The following is a 24637-nucleotide window of genomic DNA, read 5'->3' on the forward strand; positions in this document are numbered from 1 at the left end:
TACAATGATGAACTCGTGCATTGGCAATGATCACAGATGTGATGCCTTTGCCGGAAAGCAACATTTCTCCGTAAGTGACCTCTCTGCTCCGACAAACGGGACAAAGTTGCACTTGTACCATGGCGGCATTCACAGCGGCGATATAGGTCGCGCGACTGACGCCTACTGGCGATTAGGCAGCGACTCACGCGTCGGCTGCTGTTCACACTGGCAAGGACAGACTGCTTGCAGCTACATCGAAGAGTTCAGTGACTGCTGCCGTTCACGTCTGGTCGCGAAACCATCGCCCCGCCAAATAAACGCTAAGCGTATTCCAACGTCCGGTTCCGCTGATCGGTTCAGCAGCATTGGAACTCAACGTCACCGAGCTGAAGAAAATCGAGCAGCGAGCGAGCTGAGCGAAACACGCTCGCTTTCTGTCAACCTTATAATGCGTGACCAACTTGGTCGCGCGACGTCCGCGTCTCGGGGTTGCGAACGCCACTGATCAGAGCAGACTCACCAGTTACGTGGCCAGATACGGCCTGGAAAGCCGCCGCCATGCTCCGCGCCACTCGCTCCAACACTGCGATCCTGCAAACACGCCGCAGGTACTTGTCTAAACGACGACTAGAAGCAATAGACACTGCCGATAAGTTGACCATAGCTTACGCAACTGCAAAATTGCGCTCGTCAACGCTAGCGAGAATCAATAAGAAAGAATTTCTTCGTTCACGCGCCTTTCCCTTTCATAGCACACGCATGCCAGATCTTTCGCTTCTTAAGAGGCAGCTTCGCTGTTGTTTTAAATCTTCATTTGGCTCTATTTACAGAGGTGTTGCGCGGCTTCCTGCCAGCATCATCAGTCTTGATACTTCTGTTCAGCACGGTACCACCTCTGATGCCGCCTATTCAAATACATGTAAAACGCAGAAACGCCTTTCTGAAATAACTAAGTCGATTTTAATGAAATATTTTGCAGTTTAGAGAGAATGTTAAACTCTAGCGACTGTTGGAAGCAGAATTTTGATTTACCAGCCTGAAGTTTAAAAAAATTCAGAAATTGTTAGGTTTGAAAAAATAGAAGGACGAAGTTTACAATTTCGTAGCTCTGCACCAAGTACAGATAACCAAGAACATCCATTAGAGCATCCAAAGCGTGCAAATTTCATATATCAATTTATATCTTACGTGAATTTGCTAAATTGTTTACAAGTATATTGCATAATTTGTATCCACATTTAGTGCTTTATTTCAGACGTGTAAATTACATCGCTTTGGTCCGCTTTATGTGTAATACTATAGGCATATATTTTTATTAATTTCTTTACTATATTTACAGTTTTCATCGAAAAGTTGACAAACGAAAATTTGGTACCAACCATCACTAAAATTCTAACTTTTTATTTTAATGCAACAAACCTCATCAAATTTGAAGCAGTGTGCCGAGAAAAATGGTTTCCCCTTTGCCATGTATTTAGATCGGAGCCCACGAGCTAATGCTACATCTGAAATCCTGCTAGGACGAACGTCGGGTGACTAGTCCGTTCGATATCGTGCTGAGGCTTTTAGCATTATAAATATAGCTTAACAAATACAATGTCAACGAGCAGCAATTTTTTTTTGCTTGATAACGGATATCACACTGTGATAGTGTTCATACAGAGCAGGTTACTTTCTCAGTTTTTCCTGCATTAGGGTGACATGCAGTAGTCAATTATCTGTCTCAAAATAATGAGCATGTAAGCTTATGGGCAAACGAGGCTGGTCAACACGAAGATCTAACCTCCCGGAGGATTTATTCGCTCTGTCAATTACGACCCGATGCTGATTCTTACTTTGGTATTTTTGGTATACCTATAGTAATTTAATGCGGGTATGTTATAGTTTATATATCAGTATTTAATTTTTCCAGGGTTCTGTTTGTTGCTTTGTCGTCAAAGGCTTCGACTTCCTAGTCCGGAAAACTTGCCGTAACCTTCACATGTAATACGCCTCTTTTGTCAGTCGTTTAACACTCGTGTAACTGATGCCTGAATTTCTAGCTGCCTGAAAAACTTTTGCAAACTAGTGCTGCGTTGTTCACAATATTGTTACGGGGAGTATTTAATTAACCGTAAACGGCCTGGGTTGGCGCCGGTATGGCAGGTTGCGTCGCGGTCTCAGCGTCAGCAGCGAATGCAGAAACAGTACATTCTTCCAAAGGTGACAGTTCGGCTAGTGAAATTCCTTGAGGAAGAACATGGGTCGAAGTAGAAAAGTTGAGGACTGGAAGCAACGTTTTGTTGTTGGCAATAAGCACTACGGTAGGGAGAAGTGCGATGTTGCGCGAGAGGATCAGATCTGTGAGGGGAGCGACCACATATTCCCTATCAGCGACTGGGGGAAACGGTGACATAAGGGTGTAGGTAGCAGCCTGCGCGGGTAGTCGTAGAAACTGCAGGGAACGTAGGCGAGCGTTACTTGATGCGGTGACATCAGGACACAATGGCAGTTCGAGCCGCAAAATGCCAGAAGAACAATCGATGAGGGCAGAGTGGGCGCTCAAGAAGTCAATGCCAAGAATGACATCATGCGGGCAAGCGTCGAGAACAGCGAAGAGAACTGAAGTGTGGTGGCCGGCAACAGTAACGCGGGCAGTGCACATACCAAGAACAGGTGTTCGGGTGCCGTCAGCTACTCGCACAGTAGCAGAGACGGCAGGTGGCAGCACTTTGCGTAGGCGGCGTCGGAGCGTAGAACTGATAACAGATACGTGGGAGCCAGTATCGATGAGAGCAGTAACGGGAACGCCGTCGACGAGAACACCGAGCAAATTGCGTCTTGAAGTAGGGGTCGATAGAGGTTTTGCGGTCCTTGTCGTCAATGCAGCCTCACCTCCCGGAGCTGCACTAACTAGTTTCCCGGGTGGTGTCCAGAGGAAGCCGGAGAAGGCGAGCGACGGCGTTGAGGGGAGCGCGACTGGCGACTCTGAGGTGACGGCGATCGGCTGGACCAGTGTCCTTGTGCGGCAATACCGGCGTAGGTCGATTCTGAGCGCGAAGAAAGACGGTGAGGATCACGGGCCGGGAGTTGGTCGTCAAGAAAAGATGTGCTGTAGTACGGGCCACGATCTTGGCGGCGGTCACCGGGGAAACTAGGTCGGTAACTCCGACGATTGCGGCAGTGGCGTGATATGTGGCCGACGCGGGAGCAAGAAAAAAAGATTGGTCGATCGTCAGGCGTCCTCCACTCAGAAGGGTTGCGGTAGCGGGGTGTGAACCGGGGAGCGGAAGCGGCAGCAGCAACAATTGGGGCGGTGTGGTGTTCAGTGGGAGGACCGGAAGCGCCCATGGGCGGAGGGGCGTAACTGGGGGCTTGTGGAAATACGACGCCCATATTTGCAACCTCCTGACGTACGACGGCCTGAATGAGAGATATTGTCGCCAAATGGTCGTGAGCAGGTGCCTGATAAGCGGCTGGAGCCATGGCTTCGAGCTCCTGGCGAACAATCCTGACCAAGTTGTTAGGCGGCGAGAACGGAGGGGGCGCCACGGGATCATCACACGAGTAGGTCGCAGCTGTATTCAGGAGTCTGTTAAAGCGCTGAGTAATCCGCCTGCTTTTTGCTTCTTCAAACCGCCGGCATTCAGTGGTAATGGAGTCAACCGTGGTGCAGTTCTTACACATGAGGATGTTGAAGGCATCGTCAGCTATGCCTTTCTACACGTGGCCAACCTTGTCCGTCTCTGGCATGTCTTAGTCAATGGTACGGCACAAATCTAGTACGTCTTGGATTATGCGACGTACGACTCCGTGGACGTCTGAGCTCTGGCCGCCAGCTCGTGCCGGGCTGTCATTTGGCGCGCGGCCGATCGGCCAAACAATGAGCGCATCTTCTCCTTGCATAGGTCCCAACTTGTAAGTTCTTCTTCGTGCGTGTTAAACCACACCTGAGCCGTGCCCCGTAGGTAGAAAATGACGTTGGCAAGCATTAGAGTCTCATCCCACCTGTGATGCTTGCTGACGCGCTCGTAGAATAGGAGCCAATCGTCGACGTCTTTGGTGTCCGTGCCGCAAAACGTGCCAGGGTCGAGGGGCTGCGAAAGGACCACGGTTGCCGGCGCCGCGGGCGCGGGCTGCGATGACTGCGAACTGTCTTCGGCCATGGAGGCGGGAGAAACGTGGCGTCCGCTCCGAAGATCCAGGGCCGGGTGAAATAGAGCCCGCAACCTCCACCAAATAGATGTTACGGGGAGTATTTAATTAACCGTAAACGGCTAGCGCTTGCCTAGTCAAGACTGCACAGAGCGCACAGGTTCCAGCAGGTTTGAGTCCGACAAGAGAGCCTCTGACCCAGCCCCACTACAATGTCTTTGTCTTTGCCATTGAATCGTGACAATATCTTGGAATAAAGTATTTGATGCTTGAAAAGCACTGCTTCGGACATAATTTTGTATACAAAAGTACTAATGCATATGTAAGTCAAGCGTTCTCTTTATTTTACTACATACTGGGTCTTTCACGTAACTTGAACCAAGCTGCTCAAGAACTGTATTTACTGTTTTTATTCAACTTAACCCCTTTACCGGGTTATTTTGTTCCTTCACAATATCTGGTTAAAAGTCGCGATGGCTGTGCATATTATTATTATTATTATTATTATTATTATTATTATTATTATTATTATTATTATTATTATTATTATTATTATTAGTGTATTGCATGGCTCGACGAGGACTTTGAGCTTCTGATGTCTGGTGAGAAAGCTTTCACGTGTAACCTGTGCCAGAACGCCGACATTCCACCGGCTAGGCTTAGCCATGCCTATACGCCCGTTGCTTGCCCATTGGCGACCCCTCCACAGGGCCTCGCTCTCGTCGGGACCGGTTTTGAGGCGGTCGGTGACACGGCGGCCCTCCGTGGCCTTCTCCTTCAGGCGCTCGGGGGAATATCCTTCCTCAGCGATGAGTGACAACAAGCATCCGCTCAGCAGGCCGAGACTACAGGTGTGCTACGGGTCGAGGTGCGCTCCCTGCGTGATGTGCTTGGCAAGCCGTCTCCCATTTCTCCTACTGTGCTGCCGCTCCCCCCGTCCAAGAAAACGTATGCTGCGACTGTCCAGACTGCTTCGCCGAGTGCTGTCATCGCTGACCATCCCTCCAATGCAACTCGGAGTGAACGTCGGCCTGCTTGTTTTGGAGTTGGGGAGAGCAAGGCAATATCTGAAGCGAAACGCGCCCCGCGACCGAAAGTCATTTTTGTGTCCAGGCTTTCTCATAATACGACCTCTGTGGATCTGACTGCTCACCTGTCAAACGTCGGAGCACCGCCGATTGCCTGCAAACGCCTCAAGACTAGGCATAATTCGTATGCCTCATTTCTCGTCTGCGCTGACGAAGCCGTCGACGATGAAGCTCTTAAGCGCCTGAACGACCTGTCTATGTGGCCATTGGGATGCCTGTTCAAGCCGTTCCGTGGGGTGCTACACGACGGTATGCTTCATGCTTCAGAGAAGACCCCAAACGATCAAAGTCGTGTGTAATCTCGACATTTTCTACCAAAACGTTCGTGGACTTCGCACCAAGGCACGTGAATTTTTCGCCAATGTCATTTCGAATTCCTTTCCTATTTTTTGTTATTTCCGAAACTTGGCTCTGCAGTGAAATTTTCTGCTCAGATTTTCTTCCGCCACATTATAACGCTTTTCGCAGTGACCGGGACTTCAGTGGAGTTAAACAAAAAGGTGGTGGCGTACTTATTTCCGTTGACAGCTCACTGACATGTGTAAGGTGCAGCGACATAGAATGTGTACAGGAATCGATTTGCTTTGAAGGCAGCCTAGCGCGTTGGAAAACATTGTTAAACGGAACCTTCTACGTTCCACCGAATATTTCTCCTGCTTTGCTTGATGAGGTCATCTCTTCTATTAAAAGCCTCTTATCCTCCCACCGAAAGCACAGAGCAATCCTTCTTGGTGATTTTAACACACCAGGAATTGATTGGAACATGCTTACATATTCTCATTATAATCATTACATAGAGAACAAATGCAGCCTGTTGTTCGACTTTCTGTCATTCTGTTCTCTTCAGCAGCACAATTTGATCACCAATTCCTGTGGCAACGTTTTAGACCTTTGCCTCTCGAATGCTCAAGCTATAGATGTCTCCCGTTCTGACATTTCCCTTGTCCGTCCCGATAAGTTTCACCCCTCATTTAAGATAACTGCCTCTGTGTCAGCCTTGAGGCAGAGCTTCTCCAATGGCATTAATGAATCTTCTCGATTTGCTTTCAAGCGGGGTGATTAGGTTGGCTTGTATGATTTCTTGTCCACCAGAGATTGGTCCCTGGTCACAGATAAAATCAATGTTGATGACCAAATAGATCACTTTACGGAGCTTGATTTGAGCGGTATGCGCCAATACATTCCTCAGTACAGTCCTTGGCGCTCTAATTATCACCACTGGTTCTCATCTGAACTTATAACTGCCCTAAAGCATAAAGATCGCGCGCACCGTAAATCCAGAATTCCTGTGCCTAATGAGTGGAGAGAAGAAATCCGCTTTTTTCGAACTCTCTGCAAACGCCTCTATAAGCGTGATCATGACTCATATATTGCATTCTTGGAGAAGAGCGCCTCCGACCGGCCGGCGGAGTTTTCCGCAAGCGTACTAGTAATTGCGGAGAGTGTTTTCGCCTGCTCGACTCTAGTGGAGTATAAGTCGAAGCAGTCGCGGATTGTTTTGTTTTTTCTCTTCCTTATATAAACCTTCAGGTTTCAACACTGCTGTAAGTCAGCAGCACACAGCGGCTCCCACATCTAGTCCTGTATTGCTTGATGAAAAGCTGATCAGCGAATGCCTTAAGCGTTTGAAGCCTTCCCAATCTTGCGGTCCCTGATGGCATCCCTTACGCAATCTTAAAAGCATACGGTGGTATATTTGCCCCAGCATTGACATGTATATTTAATAGCTCTCTGAATACATCGACTTTCCCTCGCATGTTGAAAACTGCTCGTGTTATTCCTGTATTTAGGTCTGGCTGTAAAACCGATGTCTCAAATTATCGCCCGATTTATCTTCTCTGTGCCACGTCTAAAGCTTTTGAGCTTGCTCTTCACAACGTATTGTCTTGTACTGTGAAGAACACATTGATTCCGAATCAGCATGATTTAGTCACCGGCCGCTCCACTATCACAACTCGCAAACTTCATGACACATATCTCCGTGCCGGTAGTTCAAAGGGGGCAAGTAGACACCATATATTGCGACCTCAGCAATGCTTTTGATGTGGTAAGCCACTCACTGCATCTCATCAAGCTTACGCACTTTGGTGTTGACTCGTCAATTGTAAATCTCTTGCGGAGTTATCTTACTGGTAGATCATGTTTCCTTAACGTCAACTGCCAAACGTCTTCTTCGTACATGGTAACCAGCGGCTTTCCTCAAGGATCAGTGTTAGGACCAGTCCTTTTTTAAATTTTTATTAATGACGTTCTTTCCGCCATTCGGCATTCTTCATTCCTTCTATATGCCTATGACAAGGATTTTTAAGGCAATTCACACTTTTGATGACTGTCGCATCCTGCAGTCTGACCTGCTATCTTTTTCTAAATGGTGCACAGATAATAACCTCACCTTGAATGCTGGTAAGACCAAAGTCATGACTTTCACTCGCAGAACAGCAAGCATTTCTTTATCTTATTCAGTAGATTCTGTACCATTGTGTAAGGTCCGTGAGATCAATGATCTCGGTGTACTTTTTGATACAACCTTACACTTTTCCGCTCACACTAAACGCGTTGCAGAGCGGGGCATGCGCACTCTTGGCTCTGTATGCAGGCTGTCGACAGAATTCAATTCTCCTACATCGTTCCGCAAGTTGTACTCAACAATCAGTCTTCCACAACTCAAAGACGCGTCGGTCGTCTGGAACGGCATTTCTAGATCCAACAATGACATTACAGATAGGGTGCAGAAAAAGTTTCAAAGCATATATCATCACCGCTTTGCTAACACGGACTCTGGGCCCTGCTCTAGCACTCTTCGATTATTGCCATTGCCCTTACTTAGCTGCCGACTTAATCGCGCTGACCTGCTTTTCTTTTTCAAAGTCCTTCACGGTATCCTCATGTGCCCCGAACTCCTCAGTTGTATCACGTTTCGTATTCCGCGCAAGATCACCAGAGAACACAGACCTTTCCATGTATCTGCCTGTCACCACAAACACTCAACCGTCCATAGAATACAGAGTGTTTATAACGCCCACTTTCATGACCTTGATATTTTGCACAACTCTGTCTTTGTTCTGCTCTGAGCTTTCCGTTGTTGTGTCTTAGTTTCACATATTGTTCAACTTTCCTTCTCCTCCTTTTTATTATGTATGCATTTTGCGACTTCGGTTACATGTATGTACACTTTTCTTTTCAAGATTATTTTTATTCATTGTTTCTTTACTGATATTTCCCTGCTGTATTTTTTTTTCTATGTATACGTGCGCCAGCACCTAGACCTCACGGTTGTTCCTGGGCACGATAAGTGAATGATTGATTAATTAATATTTTTATTATCATCATCATCATTATTATTATTGTCTCTTATTTTCACATATTGTTCAACTTCCCTTCTCCTCCTCTTTCTTATGTATGCATTTTGCGCCTTGTTGTATGTGCACTTTTATTTTAATGATTGTTATTGTTTATTCATTGTTTTTTTTTCTTTTACTGATATTCCCCTGTTGTATTTCTTTTTCTATGTATACGTGCGCCAGCCAGCACTTCGACCTTATGGTTGTTCCTGAGCACAATAAATAAATTATTGATTATTGATTATTGATTATTATATTTGGCGTGAAAGCGTCAATATACTTGAAAGAGAGATAAAGAATGCCAGAAGCAGACTGGCAATTGCCACCGGGGAACCACAACGTCTTCCTACTCCCCAGGAAAGCGGTGGACATCAACACATAAATGCGAAATCGAAATACGGGAAGGAGAAGGAAAGAATGAACAAGATGCAAATCACAAAAAGGCTCAAGTAAAGCAGTTAGAAAAAAAAAGACTCAGTTAGAAAAAAGGCGCAGGCACACACACAATCAGTTTGAAAGATAATCTGAAAGAAAATGTTCGAAAACTAATGGGATGAGTTTGAGAGAAGGAATAACACAGACATGAAGGCATGCAGAGAATTAGAACCATTTATCACTGCAGCAAACATTTAGTTCTTTTTTTTCGATAAGGGGGTTCACCAATGAGCACTTATTTTCCAAGTACTTGTTACAATACGCATCCGCAATGCCAGTTCATTCTCTGTCACTATTGTTTTATTCTCCAAGTAACCTACACTTGTTGAACATTACAAACCTGGGCATGGAGCCAAAGCGTTTTTCACAGAATTTGTCTGTCAGGGGCTGACGGCGACGATGATCTATTCCCAGTCTACTGTAACTCGGACACAATTAGTTTTCTTTTTATAAGTGAGAAAAAATTATTAGCAATGTCCAAACTACTGAGTTAACAGTAAAGAGCACTGAGTTTATATTTCTTTAATTACAAAAACTGGTACCCGATTTACACTGAACGACATTGCATTTTTTTTTTTCGTTCCGGCCATGAGGATCTGGTGCTCGACACAATTAAGGGGGCGTTACAAACGAGTAAATACGGCATGGAGATTACCATTCGCAAAGCGGCGCACGAGCAATGTGAAACACCGCAGTAGCTCCGCATTAATTTACACCACCTGAGGTTCTGCAGTGTGCACCTAAGTCTAGACACCCGACCGTTTTTAACCTTCCGCCCCTATCGGAATGCTACCGCAGACGGCGGCATTCGAACTAACACCCGACTGCCCAGAGCAGTAAGCCATATCCACTGAGCCACCACGCAGTGCTTGTTACAACATTTTGAATGAATTAACTGATATAACGTATCGGTTCACGGCTTACATGAAAACGCTATCGTTTACCGGTGTTCGCTGAAATTGTATTCACAAGCTGTATATTTCAAAGCGGTCTATGTCAGTTTTGGCCCAAGTATTTGCAAAATTGTGATATGTCTCCTCAGTGCTGAAAGACAATGCTGTAAACTTCATGCCCCTTTTGTTTATTTTCATATTGTCTTCATATTTCGTGCAATTTGTGGTGACCTAAATAAAAAGAAAGACGTGGTCCGTTTACAAGTGGTAGGCTTTAACCTTGATTTTTAAATGAAATACAGTTAATCTAACTCAATGCAGTGAATTATTAGCAAGACAATTTCTCTATATTCATGTATTTAGACAGAAGCAGCTGAAGTAAAATTTTCTCTCAGTACATTGTTCGAGTGACGTTAATATCGTAGACATGTATGCCTCTTTTTTCCATTAGTGGTTAGAGAGACGCAGGCAGAACTCGTATTGCGCATAGGCGGTCACATGCGTGCTTACCTTAAAAGAATCTCTGTCACGTGTGTCCTGGTCGTTGAGCCTGAAAGTAACGAACGCATGAATCATAAATTGATTATCTCGCCACACTGTTTCAAGGTACTCAATGTAGCACAGACGGGCTCGGAACAATCATGTATACGTACACACATGCACACAGTTCCAGTCACTGGGAGCGAAAAAAAAAGCAATCTGAACACGTGCAGTCACTTGCCGTTAGACATACATACTATAGGTGGAACGTACAGGGCTCACGAAATTAAACGCGTCAATTTAGGGCTAAATTATGCATATATTTTCGTTTCCACCGTCTGCATTTCATGTGACATCGACGTAATTTAGACCAGATTCCTAGCGACATGACATGGTACTCTCTCGAGTACGCGCGCATATTCAAGGTTCGATTAAATGTTCCCTGTCACATTTCAATCCGAGGGCACCGCACAACCAGATGCGCAAAGCCACATGCACACACAGAAGCCTTCTGAAAAAAATTATGGGACTTCACGGGCCAAAATCAAGCTCTGATTATGAGGCGCGCCGTAGTGGAGGACTCCGGAATAATTTGGACCCCCTGGGGTTCTTTAACGTACACCTAAATCTAAACCCAGACAACACTCAACGTACTGAGGACGTCCTCAAATGGCACAAAAGTCCTCGCACATTTTGTGATGTCTTTAGGACGTACTGAGGACGACGTCCGCTGGACCAACCGAGAAACGTCTTTTCGGGTACTTTCTGAGGACAATGCAATGTCCTGAAAACATCCTTGCGGGGACGTACTGCGGACGATAACAGCTTGAAATACAATTCGTCACTTTCATTGTCTGGCAAGCAGATACGTATCATAAAAAAGTCGAATTTAAATTGTCGCTTTTTTTCTTTTACCCCTGCTTGGGTAAGCGGTTCCTGCACCCGCGTTACATCTCAAACAGCAAGGCGTAAGTCCAAAACAGAAGAGGACATTTTACCAATCCATCACAGCTAGTATTGGATCAAGCTAGCCAAGCCAAGCCAAGCGACTGTTGAAGTCAAGATGGCAGCATGCATTGGAGGCATGAGCGGAGGTGAGTCTTCTCATAATTCATTTGTGTATTAAATATATAAGAGTAAGCCCCTATGCATCATCAAAATTCGCGTTTATGGGTGCTTGATATTGCTGATAGATAAGCTCCATTTCGTGAATTTGCCGATTGGTGTTTTGTGCCAAAACATGTTGACAATGTTACGGCATTCAGTAAAGTTGATTTGCAGCGCAAAAGACATGGACGCTCGAGCGATTGGACGGCACAAGCTCTGAATCGGAACTGAGGGGTTTATGTTGCACTTGGTAAAATCTCCTGTCTCGTTCCCGATTCCCGCTCGCCATACGTGTGTACTAGCGCTTTGTTTTTCTTTGCTTTTCGCTTCTTCCTTCACGCGCAAGCCTGTCTTGTATGCCCTTGTCTCGCAATGCCGCCGTTTTCGACTGTTGTGCGTTTGTTGGTTTGTGTCATGCCGTTTTTGCCGGTGTTCGTAATCACAATGATTGCCTCGAGTTTTTTTTTGGGTGCTCTCTGTCTCTTATCACTCTAACACTGCATTCTGCTGAGTGCAGAATGAACCCTTCAGTTGCCACTCGCAGCTTGTGTCGTCTTCCCACTCGTTTATTTTGCCACGTTTCCACCTTGGGCTCCTCGACGGGTACGCAGCATGCACGGCGAAATTCCATAGCCAGATGTTTAACAAATATGCTTGGACCCTTCATCGCGTTCACTGGAACGATGCCAACGTGTAAGTTGTGTGCTGATGGCCGATAGTGATGGCGTGGTGCCAGCTGATCAATCGCACTGCCACAACTTTGCTTTACATTTACGGGTCAAGTTGCCGGCATGGTGGTAGAACTTTGTTCGTTCCACGGCGCGGACCGACCCAGTGCAGTGTTTATTCATAACATGTTATCATATTACCACAAGGACGGGAACAACCTATGTAATTGCTAGTACATGCAATCTCGTAAGTTCACGGACAGCATATACACTTGTTCTACTCTTCATTGTACTGATTCATTGTTTACTTTCTTTTTCTAGGTTCCTTTGCGGACTACCAAGCTGGGCAAAGAAGTTGCCAACACGATCGATGTCATAATTTACAAATAAATGATTATCTTGATTTAATTGTTTGTGTCAGCTACTGAGCCGTGCCTATGTGCGTTTCTAGGGGCAGTGCTTATTTCAACAAAAGCTCCCGGAAACACGTTGACCCTTAATGCATGAAAATAGTATTGAAAACAGATTATAAGCAGCAATTGCAGACGATATTATGAAATGCAGTACCCAACCAGCCCTGCAAAGTATGCAAAGCCCTGCAAAATGAACTGAAAAAGTCCTGAAAAGTTGTTTCCAGGACGTCCTGAGGTTGTTATGAGGCCGGACAATAGGACTGGATTAGTGCAGTTCTAGTACCATTAGAGGACGTCCAGAGGACATCATAACGTCCTCAGGGTGACATACTCGGGACATCCTGAGGATGTTATTGTGTTGTCTGAGAACACATAGGTTTATTCGCATTTCGCCCCCATCAAAATGTGACCACCGTAGCCGGGATTGGATCCCGCGACCTCCTGCTTAGCAGTCAAACACCATAGCCACTAAGAAATCATGGCGGGTTACTAAAAGCCTGCTGATCCGTACTGATATAGGCACGGAGGCACTAAGTGATTGGTCAACGACAATAACACCTTCGCCAAAAAGACCATAGTGGTTAAGCAGTGCGGTATCAATTTAGCCACACAACGTGGCCAATCTCGGATGGTGGCCTGACGTCGAGTTCGTTGGCTTCCGTCAGGAGGAACTTCGTAATTAAGGTCACACACTCACCGCAACACTTTGTAAGACCCAAATTACCGGCTGAGAAGTTTCTCGGACAGGCCTTTGCGGTGGACAGGAGTCGAAACCAGAACCAGATCTCCTGGTTGGTACTCGATTTGTCGATGGCGGAGGTTGTGTCGCGTGTCGATGCAGTCTTTTCTTCTCTTTTTTCTTTTTTTTTTACAGCGAAGTTGTCTATGGGTAGGGTTCCGTTCATTTTTCATGTGCGTCAACAAATCTGCGTGTGCAAAAACTCAGCTCCCGAATTTGATGCAAAATCGCTTCGTTGTACGCAAAAGCTTATACGTCTCCTCACTTGGATGTGCATTTCCAGTAGACTAGTTATCACCATTTTCAAGATCGGTAGACTGTCAGGTAGATAATAAGGGTTTCTCAAATATTTGCCGCTGTGCGACCCGCGTCGGCCATGTGTACGCTCCCACCGCCCTCTCTTTGTCGTTGTTCAAAGCGCTTGCGTGCCTAGTTTCCTTACGCTCTCCCGGCGTAGCAGTCCCCTCGCGCGTGTCTACTTTCCTCCGGCTTCCCGAGGTTGCGACAGTCTTCCACATGGATGTATGCTACCGATCAAAATAAAATGTGTCTGCGTCGTTCTTCGGGATCACCGCCGTCACTGCTCAAGAGAAGTAAAATTTACTGATAGCTTTGATCTAAATTTTGTGCCACCTGTATATCGTGTGCTAAACATCTTCGCTGGTAATCCACCTTCACAGCAGCGGAATGGTGCTTGTTTTTTTTTACAGTGTAAGCTTTTATTGGCTCATTACAACAGCCGTTTTGGTTCACGATGGTGTCCGCCGCCTCCACTGGTGACCGTAACCGTTATCGCCGGAAATGCGAAAAAACCCACGCCCGCAGAGCCACGCAAGCCTTGCTATCGCGCAGCGGAAAAAAGCCCTATAAACGCTCTCTAGGCAGGCGTAGACGACCCGAGCCTCCGCTAGTACGGTGGCGCCATCTAGGTAAGAGGCCTGCAAACGCAGCGTGCGCAGGAGCAGACGACGAGACGCGATTCAGAGGAGGCGCGCAATCAACGCGATCCCGAGCTGCGCGAGCCTCCGTCAATAAGGTGGCGCCATCTAGCTAAGGTGCCTGCAAATGCAGGGTAGTAGTAGTAGTAGTAAACACTTTATTTCGGTCCTGAGAAGCTAGGCAGGGGGTCCCGCTAGCCATTGGCTAGTCCCATGTCGGAACAGAGAGGCTGTGCCTCTCCGCTCGTTCACGGGCCCTCTGGGCAGCCAGGAGTTGGACGTCTTGTCTGGGATCTGTGATGGCCTTCGTCCAGTCTTCCTCTTGGTTAAAATCCTGTAACACAGGGCACTGCCAGAGCATGTGGTTTAATGAGCAAAATTCAGTGCCACAATCTGGGCAGAATGGATCAATGTCGGGGTGAAGCTTGTTAAGAAAGCCCCTAGAGGGGTAGGACTCCGTCTGGAGGATGCGGAGCGTGCTAGATTGTGATCTGTTGAGCTTATGATCGGGGGAGGGTAAGCTCTGCCTATCCCCTCTGTAATGTGACGTGATTTCGTGAAAAGTAACTCGAGGATCACTGTGGAAGAGCTCTCCCGAACTCGCCCGAGAAACGCAGGGTGCCTGACATGTAAGTTGCATATAGCAATTGCATGCTGCATGTAACTGGACCTGGTTCACTCAAGCAGGCTAGGTGACTATTTGTCACCAGCCCGTTTTGAATGATTGCAACAAACATTAATCGTCATCAACAACAACGTACCGTGCCACGGGTCAAGGGATGTGATATGTGCGCCACGTATTCTGGATACGTATTCGGTACGGCGTCTCCTCCCAAGGTACAAATCACTGCTGAAGAAGCGAATCGTAGAGATAAGTGCGCGGCTACAACCAGGCTTGATCGGGCTCAGCAGACTGCTGCGCAGAGAACATTACAAGCCGCAGATGGCCGTCGACGCTGGGCGGACAGTTCAGATCAGGGTGTCGGAACGAAATGTTTTTCGTTCCGGTTTTCGTTTCGTTCCACAGAAAAAAGTTGTGATAACAGTGACGTGATTGAATTCGCTATCTTGTGCGCATGTCTGCCGTGTTGAAACCCATCGCACGTGTGCTGATAAGCGATGCACCGTACCTTCATAAACCCTTGTTTTCTGTGCAATAAAGCAATCTTGCAAAAGCTGCTACTGCGTCCACATCGGTTGTTACAGTGGCGACGAGGCACGGTTGTGCCCGTGCGGGGAGGGCGTTGCCGGCAAGATGGCCTTCGGTGTTCGTATCGGCGAATTTCACCTAAATGGTAACTCTTCATGGGAGGATTACGTCGAGCGTATAGAGCTATGCTGCGCTGCTAACAAGGTCACGGAAGACGCCGACAAGAGGGCAGTATTGCTGAGCTGCTGTGGGGAGGATACCTACTCCCTGATAGCTACCCTCGTAAAGCCTCTCCGACCACCGAACGCTGGCTACCAGTCCATCGTAAAAGCCGTGAAGAACCACATCAACCCGAAGCCATCTGAGCTGTATTCAAGGTACGTGTTCTCGAAGCGAGATCAGCACGACGGCGAATCTGTCGCAGAGTACGTTACAGCTTTACGCAAGCTAGCCGATAACTGCGGGTTCAACGACAGCCAGCTTCCTCTTGACGTAATGCTGAGGGACCGATTGGTTTTTGGAATTACTGACAGCATTGTGCAGCAACGTTTGTTGGCCGAGAAAGACCTGACTTTTAAGACTGCCTACGATCTAGCAGTCACGGCAGAGGCTGCTGCAAAACATCAAAGGGTTATGGGCGGCCTGCGTCAGGACGTCCCAGATTTGACAGCCAAAGTGGACAGGCAACGCATGAAGCAGCATATGAATGGGCAAGATGAATTTGTTTAGGTACCCTGTCATTCGAGCTGTATATTCAAATGCCCCGCCATTCGACTTGATGGGCGTTCCCAGCTTTCAGCGCGGAAAGTGATGCAGGAAAAGATCAGCCGTACGGGTGGCCGCGACAAAGCGCCACAAAGCCAGAGAGGCTCGCATTTACTTCAGCTAAATACGTTACCTTAAGTGTGGTTACCAAATAAAGGTGCTTGTATTAACACCCTACGGTTGTTCGTCTGGCGACAAATTGATTGTAGACTCTTAAGGGCGTTAAAACGTTTGGTTGTGTAGATTGTTAAGAGTTGGGAGTCGTGGGCTCGCCAGTAGTTGTAAGAGTTGGAGTCGGGCATATCCAAAGTGGTAGCTGGCTCATGCCCTCGTCCGCCTCATCCACGCTGAAGACGTTGTTGAAAGGAGGAACAGGTACTCATCGAGAACGAAGAGTACTGTGTTTATTTACATTATTTACATGAGAAGTAGGAGAACGATACGTCTCCTCAGTCTAACGCTGGATCGAAGCACTGGTTACATGTCAGGGTAGATGGGAGAGCACTCCCGATGGCCCGCAAAAGTCCGCTTAATACTCCTCAGGCCAAGCTGCGGTCCCCCCCATCTTCCAATCGGAGCGTCGAGTCACCGAAGGGTCCGACTTGAAGGCGAGGGTGTGCCTAATCCCCCGGCGCCTTCGTTTCCAGAACACATTCGGAGAAGTGCCCTCGGGCACTAACTGCTCACTCCCACACAGAAAGGAGGGGACACTCGTAGACAGGAGGCCTCGCGCCTGACATGAACTGACGCGTCTGTTGTTCCTTGAATGGGCCAGCCATCTACGGGTTTGTTTGGCGAAAGGCCTTGGCGGCCAGCTGGTCTGTCCAGCCACCGTGAGAAAGCGTCGTAGTAGCGGCCCTTTTGGAAGAGTCTCCTCTTCCGAGCATCTTGGTCGGCGCCCGGGCGACACGTATTCTTTGAAAGGTGTAGAGGCATGGTGTCACCGCTGATCTTTTCCGGCGGGATGTTCTTCAGCCTCCCGAAGCGATTCGTCACAGGCAATCAGGAGATACTTCAAGATCGCTGCCCCCGCTGGTCGCCGAACGTAACAAGATGGAGCAGCTACGCATCGTTGTGAAGTTGTCAAAGCAGATGACTCTAAACCAGCGGCACAGTGTCGACGAGAAGGCGCACGTGAAGTTTAAGGTCATAAGGCAGTAGGCATGGCTACGCAGACACGTGCGTGAACGTAGGGCGCAGGCCATTTGAATATTATAATGAAGAACGCAGAGTTTGAGAAGCTGATAACCGCACTTGGTTGTGCCATGTAATCTTGCGTGAGACTAGTTTAAAAGGACCATATCAGGAATTCGCTTAACAATTATGTCAGCATGTGACCATCACGCTTGGAATATGAACGCAACGCAGTACGCAACTGTGTGATGCCCCGTAAGGTTGCCGACGCATTTCTTTATTTTTAAAATTTCACTGAGCGATTTAGCAATGTACTGCGATAACATTCAATTTAATCCAACCATGCAAAATGCTGCTATTAGTTTAAGGCGTTTCACCATGTAAAAATTTGGCCATCAATCATGTCACTACGCAAACACAGCTGAATAATGCGCTTGATTGCTAATAATTGCTGTAGGTAGAGCGCTTCCTTTATTGTAGGACCCTCCAAAAATTAATGAAAATTTACGTTATTTTTTCGAGACAAAACATGTTGTAAATCTGATTTTCTCAATTCTATAGACCTAAACCACGGCGCTATTCATGAAAATGCGGTGGCGCTGTTGCCGGAATTTAGTTTCGCAGTAGGCACTCCGCCGCCGAGCCGCCGCCCGTGTCGCGCCTACCACAGCACCCGCTGGGTTTGGCGGGTGGTTGTGCGGTTCCATATGTGACTGCTTAATTCTACAATTGTACAACAATGGAAACGTGGTATGCCGACGAGCCGAGTTGCGTCGAAATACGCAAGAGGCGAAAGTTTTCATAGGTTTCCTGCATAGGCGGAAAGTTTTAATTTTTCCGGGGTGTGGGGGGCTGGGGCCTGACCAGCTTTGTGAAACCTGTGTACGCGCATATATATATATATATATATATATATATATATATATATATATTACCTTTAATAACAGTTAAACTGGAAACTTCGTGTGACCTCGAAAGACTGTTAATTCACTGAAGTGCCGAGCTTATATGCGTATTTCCATTACCTCAGAGTAGGACACAATTCGGTTTTACAGCCCGAGTCCCCTCGCACCGACAAGAGAGGCGTCTCTCGGATGAGCCATGCGACAAGCGGATTTAGTTAAACACGTTAGGGAGATACACATATTTGTTTTGTGCGTATTACGTCGCAGGTACACATCTATGAAAAAAGCAATGTAACGCCTTGTAAAAGTTTTAATACAGAAGACAATCAAGAAATATTTTCCTGATGAAAGGTCAGTTGTTGAGAAGATAAGACATAACTTATATAAAAACTAAACGATGTATAACAATTCGTGAACACAACTTATGACATAATTACTAGCATAAGTATAATGTGATTCCGTAACGCAACAGATTCATTACTTGTCAAAGCATGTGTTATGCTACTGGTTTCGCTTATTTTCAGGAGGCAGAATCAAAGATTATAGAGCAAAAATCATCAGGTGCCCAAATAAATAAACATATTAACAGAGATACCTCGAAACCGCGAAAGGACTCGATATCAAATATAGGAACAGCGTGTATTGTGTTACTGAGTGGCAAATGAAGCATATGACGAATAAAGTAAAATGCACAGCATGGACTCGGGAGTTTTACACATAACGCAACCACGCGCCTTTTCTTACCCAAATGGCCTCACTCTGCTTGAGCTGTTATATGTACCCCCTTTTCGTTCCTTTGTATAACTTCTTGCGTTGTTTTCTATGCCAGGTGGCTTGCTTTGACTTGTAAGTTGGTGCCCTTCTCTCTCCTATTAAATACATCAATCAGTTGGTTGTCTAATGCGATGATTTCACAATCATTCAAAAAGTGTTCGTTCGGGTACGTGACCAGGAAATGAAGTCGTCGGCAATCTTATTCAAACTGATTTTGCGGGAGAGTTCTTTGTGGGCGTGCAAAATTGCCAGATGGTTCAAACGGGCTCGTCCAGTCGTCGACCGCAAGTACATTTTCAGTCGCCGAAGGCAAGAAAAGGACTTCTCGGATGTGGTCGACGAGACCGGTATGGCCAAGGCAATTTCTTTAGCTTGGCAATTTCCGGCAAAAGGTTTTGCAGGCGTTCGCCCTTGCCCCCCGTAAACATGTGTACGACGTCCTCGAATGTGTGCAATGATGCCGACCTTTGCTGGCTTAAAATGTCAATCAGCATATCTCTGTGCAAAATCAGGCGTCCTGGTTCAAGGTCGTCACGGTAGAACGCGCTATCACCATAGGACTCCCCTATGGCAAGCTGCTCAATGTGGGACTTATGCTGCCACACATCAGGTGGATACCTGTTGTTTAACGAAGACAGCACATTGTCAAGTACTTCATAGAACCTCTGGCGGTACATGTCACTCGCTGATGGAAACACGTGAGCGGAGGAACCTTCTAGATAGCCGTGTGGAGCCTTCTTTCGCTTAGCAGCTAGAACACACGGGTCCTCAACTACTACTTTTCTTGCCTATGCCATACATACGCGGGTCCCGCGCCTTATTTTGGAGTTAATCTGCGCTGAGTTCAAGCTTGGGCCATCCGACATGGCTGGTCCCTTCGCGTGCGCTGTCCCCATGCGCGTCTAGCGTTGTTTCCGCTGGTGCTTATACGGTGGAAAATACGCTTCCTTTTGATCGTCAGACGGGTTCTGGCGAAGTACCGATAGGCGAGGTGCCCACTGTTGGTTTTGTCATTGGTGCTCATGCTGTGTTTGTAACCGGTGCACATTGCAGCATCCGCAACCGCGGTAGAAGCGAGTTCGACGCCTGCTTTCTATTTCTCCTTTTATTGCGACAGCAATTGTATCGACACTCCAGGCATATTTTCGCTGTGGTCGTTGCCGTGATATTCCGTATAAAGTCCAAAAGTATTATAAGTGAGCGACCCATACAATGTGGGTGTGAGAAAAAGCGCGTAACACTGAGCCGAAAAGCATGGCGACTTGATCGACATTGTCTTCCCACGCGGTCAGGTCACGTGATCAAAAGCACGCATAGGGACGATACCACGCGTCTTCTCATCTCGCGCTGCCGCAGCTGCGAATGACTGCGCGGTTGACGCTTACGCGGCCTGCGTGCCGTATCTAATTGTTGGTAATCATTAGGTGGGGTGCAATGATCAAGGGCGAGCAGGGATGGCTGCTAACTTCATGCACGCTGTCTTCCTTCTTAGGCTGTTTTTCCGCGCCCCAAGTGTTGCAGATCGCTTAGCCTAAGTTAAGAGACAGGGGTAATCGGAGATCACTGACAGAGGCCGTTCTGTAGTGGACATACAAATATGCAGATGGTGATGATTATTCTAATTTTTGGAGTCGCGGTGAATCGCATGGCTGTACGAACCATTCGTCCCCGCTGCCGGCGTTGTTCATAATGCCAGCGTTGTGAAATCGACTGCTCGTGGTCATCCGGCGAGATATTTACAGGCTTACATGGTCGGTGCATTGCACGATGGTTGTTATTTTAATTAGTAAGTAAATGATACTACAATTTATATAGGCGATATAACCAACGTACAGACTCGTGTGAGGGCCGCACTTTTTTGCCGCAATTTTGACGAGCCTTACATGGAACCGGGCCATTTTATCTAATTTTTCTTATTATGAGTATGAAATCCGCCGTAAACCTCCGCGATCACCTCCGCTCGCCATCTATAGTCGTGTACCACTTTAGAAGGCCGCGACATTTGCCCCTCAAAGGCGGATACATACCAGCATCCACCAATGGGCGCGCGCTCTAGACTGACGTCATAAGCAGGACGGCCGGTGACCCCGCCGACAGAGGACATGGCAGCCCGCGCTTCGAGCTGGGCCGAGTCGCGTCAGTGGGACTATTTCTTTAGTCGCGGTGGCAATCAGCTGCTACGCTTATATATTTCCGACGCGTGAAAGTACGCCGCGCGGGAAAATTTGTAGTGGAGCACAATCGGAATCAGCGGTGCACGGGATTGCTTCTCGGTTGGATTTTTTAAAAATTTTGCTTTCAAGTTGGGGATGCGGCTCTTACACGGATTTATACGGGAAGTATCTTCCTTCGCGTAATTGTCTTACGCTTCGCTACCACTAATACTGCTTCGCCTTTGCGGCGAAACTGCAGCCTCTTTTTTTTATTATTATTCCGAGTCGTAGTAGGAGCTCTGCTTCGCATGACAGCTATTGATTCTGATTTCGAGTGAATTCGGCTTGGCCTCATTTTGGTTACTAAGTTAATTATATATATTTATGGCCTCTACATGCACGTTGCGACATTTCCACCCACAATAAATGTTGTAAATTATTATAAGTTTTTTTTTTCATGACTCGCTAGCATTACCTACTGGAAAGAGAAGCAATGCTAAGACACATATCATTCACGTGCATTTCACACACCGTTGATAAAAGACTCTGCCGAAGGAGTCACTGAAGTCTGCAGGTCTTTTTCAGTGTCAAAAAAGCACGCAAAGCAATTTGTAGCGAGTTGAACATGCCGAAAAATATTCATTCTCTAGACATAGGCTATCCATATCATTAGAAATAATTGTCAGTTGGCTACCACTTTCTCTTTAAAAATATAATAAACTTTGTCCTGAGCACACATTGAAATATAATGTGTCGGTGCTTGGTGTTCACACTGGAAATTAAAGTAACATGTTGAAGTGAAAGAATAGGGATGAGGTAGCCGCCGTTGGTGCTTCTAATGCGCTTGTTTTCCTATTGTCAGGATTTTCAGAAATAAAGCGAAAGCATGAATAAAAGCCGTGCACGTCCGCGTAAACAATGCCGCAATTAGCGTTTAGCCACATTAACATATTAAGGGAAAGGGTACAGGTAACTCAAAAGAAACCATGAATGATTTGGGTAAAAGGACTTTGGTAATGACATTTGAGGAGCGGGGGAGGGGGCTTCGGCATCACCGGCCGGGGTAGCCCCCCCCCCCCCCCCCCGGAAAGGTCCAGAGGGGGCTCGAGCCCCGGAGCCCCTCCGTAGCCTATGGCCCTGTTGATGAAAACCGTCGCAAGCAATGGGCCGCCGCGGTAAACAGCGAAAGTTGGATCCTCATACCAGATCACCATTATGCGTAAAACATTTCGTAAAGGTTAGGCGTCTCTTATTTTGAATGGCGTACATTATCCAACCTATATATGATCCGAGGACCGTTATTAGCGTGTCATTACAATTTCTTGCGGCACTGTGGGAAAGCTAGATTAGGATTAGCCTTGAATGTAGGTCGATCGAGCAGATGCTCCACAAAGCGCGTCACATTCAAATTTATTTTCACCTCAAAGAATCGAGCCACCTGCTGTGTATAGATATCCTATCACGTGTTCACATACGTAGGCAGCAAGGGCACAGCTGCGTTAATTGCAGTGTGGATGTCATAAACGCGCCCAGGCGTGTCAATTAAATTTCGAGCGCGAAATAAAAAGTAGAGTGCTAATTCAGAGTTGGAGCGGTCGGACGGCCGCGTCCAACAGCTGAGATTGCGGGGGCCTACACAGGCGGCATCGCTGTAGGGCTGGTTCCTCGCCTGTGCAATCACCGAGGCGATCGCTTCTATATAGCCGCTCAGGGCGACGTAGAAATCGGCTACAGCTTGTTTTTAACAAGACATAGTTTTTAATAGAAAAAATATCTCGAATTTGCGCGTGTTTCGTAAAGCAGCGCCCAGGACTAAACCACTGGCGCGATCAGGAGTAACGATCCGATGGCATTTCTTGTCGCAGACGGAAAACAAGCACCACCGTCTCAGCGAGGCGGCACGGCTGACTTGCAAGTTCTCCGTTTTGTTTCTTATTCGCACTATCTACACCGGCAAAACCAATTCATTTAAGCCCAGGTTAATCGTGTTGTCAAAAATAAACGCATTATGATGAGCTGCAGGCCAGGCTGCAAGCGCTGTCAGCCGTCACGTTCTTTAATGTGCCCTGGGTGCACATTAAAGAACGTCACGTATTCAAATTTATTCCGGCGCCCCCCCCCCCCCACCACCGTTTGCGTCATAATGAAATCGTGGTTTTAGCACCCTCCACCCCCAACCTATTAAAAAAAATGCGCCATCCGCGCGTGCTAGGATTACTGTTACCTTTGGTAGCATATACAGTAATTCTAGGGCGTGCAAGCGGCGGCGGCGAACGTTGGCGGAGCCTACGCGACGTCGGTATAGGGCCAAAAATATGTTGACGGGGCCTACCGCTGTTTACAAACATGGAGTAGGTCTGTAGAAAAAAAATCAACCTATCCACTATGGATGCTCGCAGCGGACGTAAGGTTTAATACACAAAACACCAAATTGACGTTTACCTGTATATCAGCAGGCGCCTGGAACCCCTCGCTACGAGCACAGTCTGGCACCGGGCTCCTTGCACGGCGTATGACGCTTGCATGGTGGTGCACTGAGACGCGGTGCCGCACACGTAGGACACGGCGTCCGTGGCCCCCTCTGGAGATGCGGCGAGCCAGATAAACGTAGGCGTCTTGCGGGATGGCGACGCTTCCGAGTGGGTGGATGCCCAGTATTTCAGGAGACGGCGCAATTCGATGCCGCGGGATACTCCGGTGCCCAAGGCTGGTAGGAGGCCGATGCAGTTTCTTCCCGAGGTAGTGCGAAGTCCGTCCGCCTCGACCATCTGCACATTCCAAAGCGCGAGCAAGCTTCGCCTATGCCACGTCGGCCTCTCGCGCCAGCGCGCGATGGCGTGGCCTCAGTGTCGTTCTTCGGTTTCCTCTCTTCCATTTCGAACTTCGTGTAGTGCCCGGCTGTCTTGACTGTTATTTTGTAGTGATGCCTTTTCAAGCAAAGCTTATTATAAGGTACAAATTTCGGTGGCTTTCGTGTACTAAAAAACTATCATCATCAGTGTTGCCTCGAGCATCGTCGTTTTCTTCCACAGTTGGCTCGTTGGCGCCCCTCGGGTTGCGTTCGTGCTCGGTCCGCGCTCGTGCTACTGCTCCCGCGTTCATCGTCATCTGCTTCCACAGCTGGCTGCGTTTCCGCTCAACATTCCTGCGTAGAATTTCACTTCTCTTCTGTCGTCGTAATGGGCAGGCCGCGTTTACGGAGGCATGAGACATTGCTTAATGGGATATGAGCCATTCATTGTCTCACGTGACGGGCAGATTTAATATTGAAGCAATTTAATTTCCAAGAATCGCAAGCGGCAATGCCGGGCGAATGCTGTTAACCACGCCGCCGAGCAAACTCGAGACATCAAACGCAAGCGACAACGGCGGATGCGGGAATACCATCAGTGACGTCGTTGTCTCCCTCGCAGCCGTCGCATCATAGTTTAGGTGCATTACTATCTTCAAAAATTCGCGGTGCAGTTATTCACTGCTCGTAATACCCGCAGGTAGCATCATCATATGATGATTTCCTCCATATGGCACATACCCATCA

General features: G+C 47.3%; 2 protein-coding genes across 3 annotated transcripts in view; both read right to left on the minus strand.

Annotated features, from left to right (window-relative positions):
- The window catches only part of LOC119454424 (uncharacterized), a 72357-nt gene extending 48447 nt beyond the window's left edge, over positions 1 to 23910 (minus strand). For both annotated transcript variants that reach the window (XM_049660646.1, XM_049660645.1), the window contains exons 1-3: positions 23542 to 23910; positions 10384 to 10423; positions 503 to 573 (exon numbers count right to left, since the gene is read on the minus strand). In XM_049660646.1, coding sequence (XP_049516603.1) covers positions 503 to 573; positions 10384 to 10423; positions 23542 to 23867 — 437 coding nt within the window. In that variant the 5' untranslated portion in view covers positions 23868 to 23910. The remainder of the gene's footprint in view (positions 1 to 502; positions 574 to 10383; positions 10424 to 23541) is intronic.
- LOC119437522 (uncharacterized) overlaps positions 1 to 24637 on the minus strand; it is a 478366-nt gene that overhangs the window by 270591 nt on the left and 183138 nt on the right. The window lies entirely within an intron of this gene.

Source organism: Dermacentor silvarum, chromosome 1, assembly GCF_013339745.2.
Source record: "Dermacentor silvarum isolate Dsil-2018 chromosome 1, BIME_Dsil_1.4, whole genome shotgun sequence".
Lineage (NCBI taxonomy): Eukaryota > Metazoa > Arthropoda > Arachnida > Ixodida > Ixodidae > Dermacentor > Dermacentor silvarum.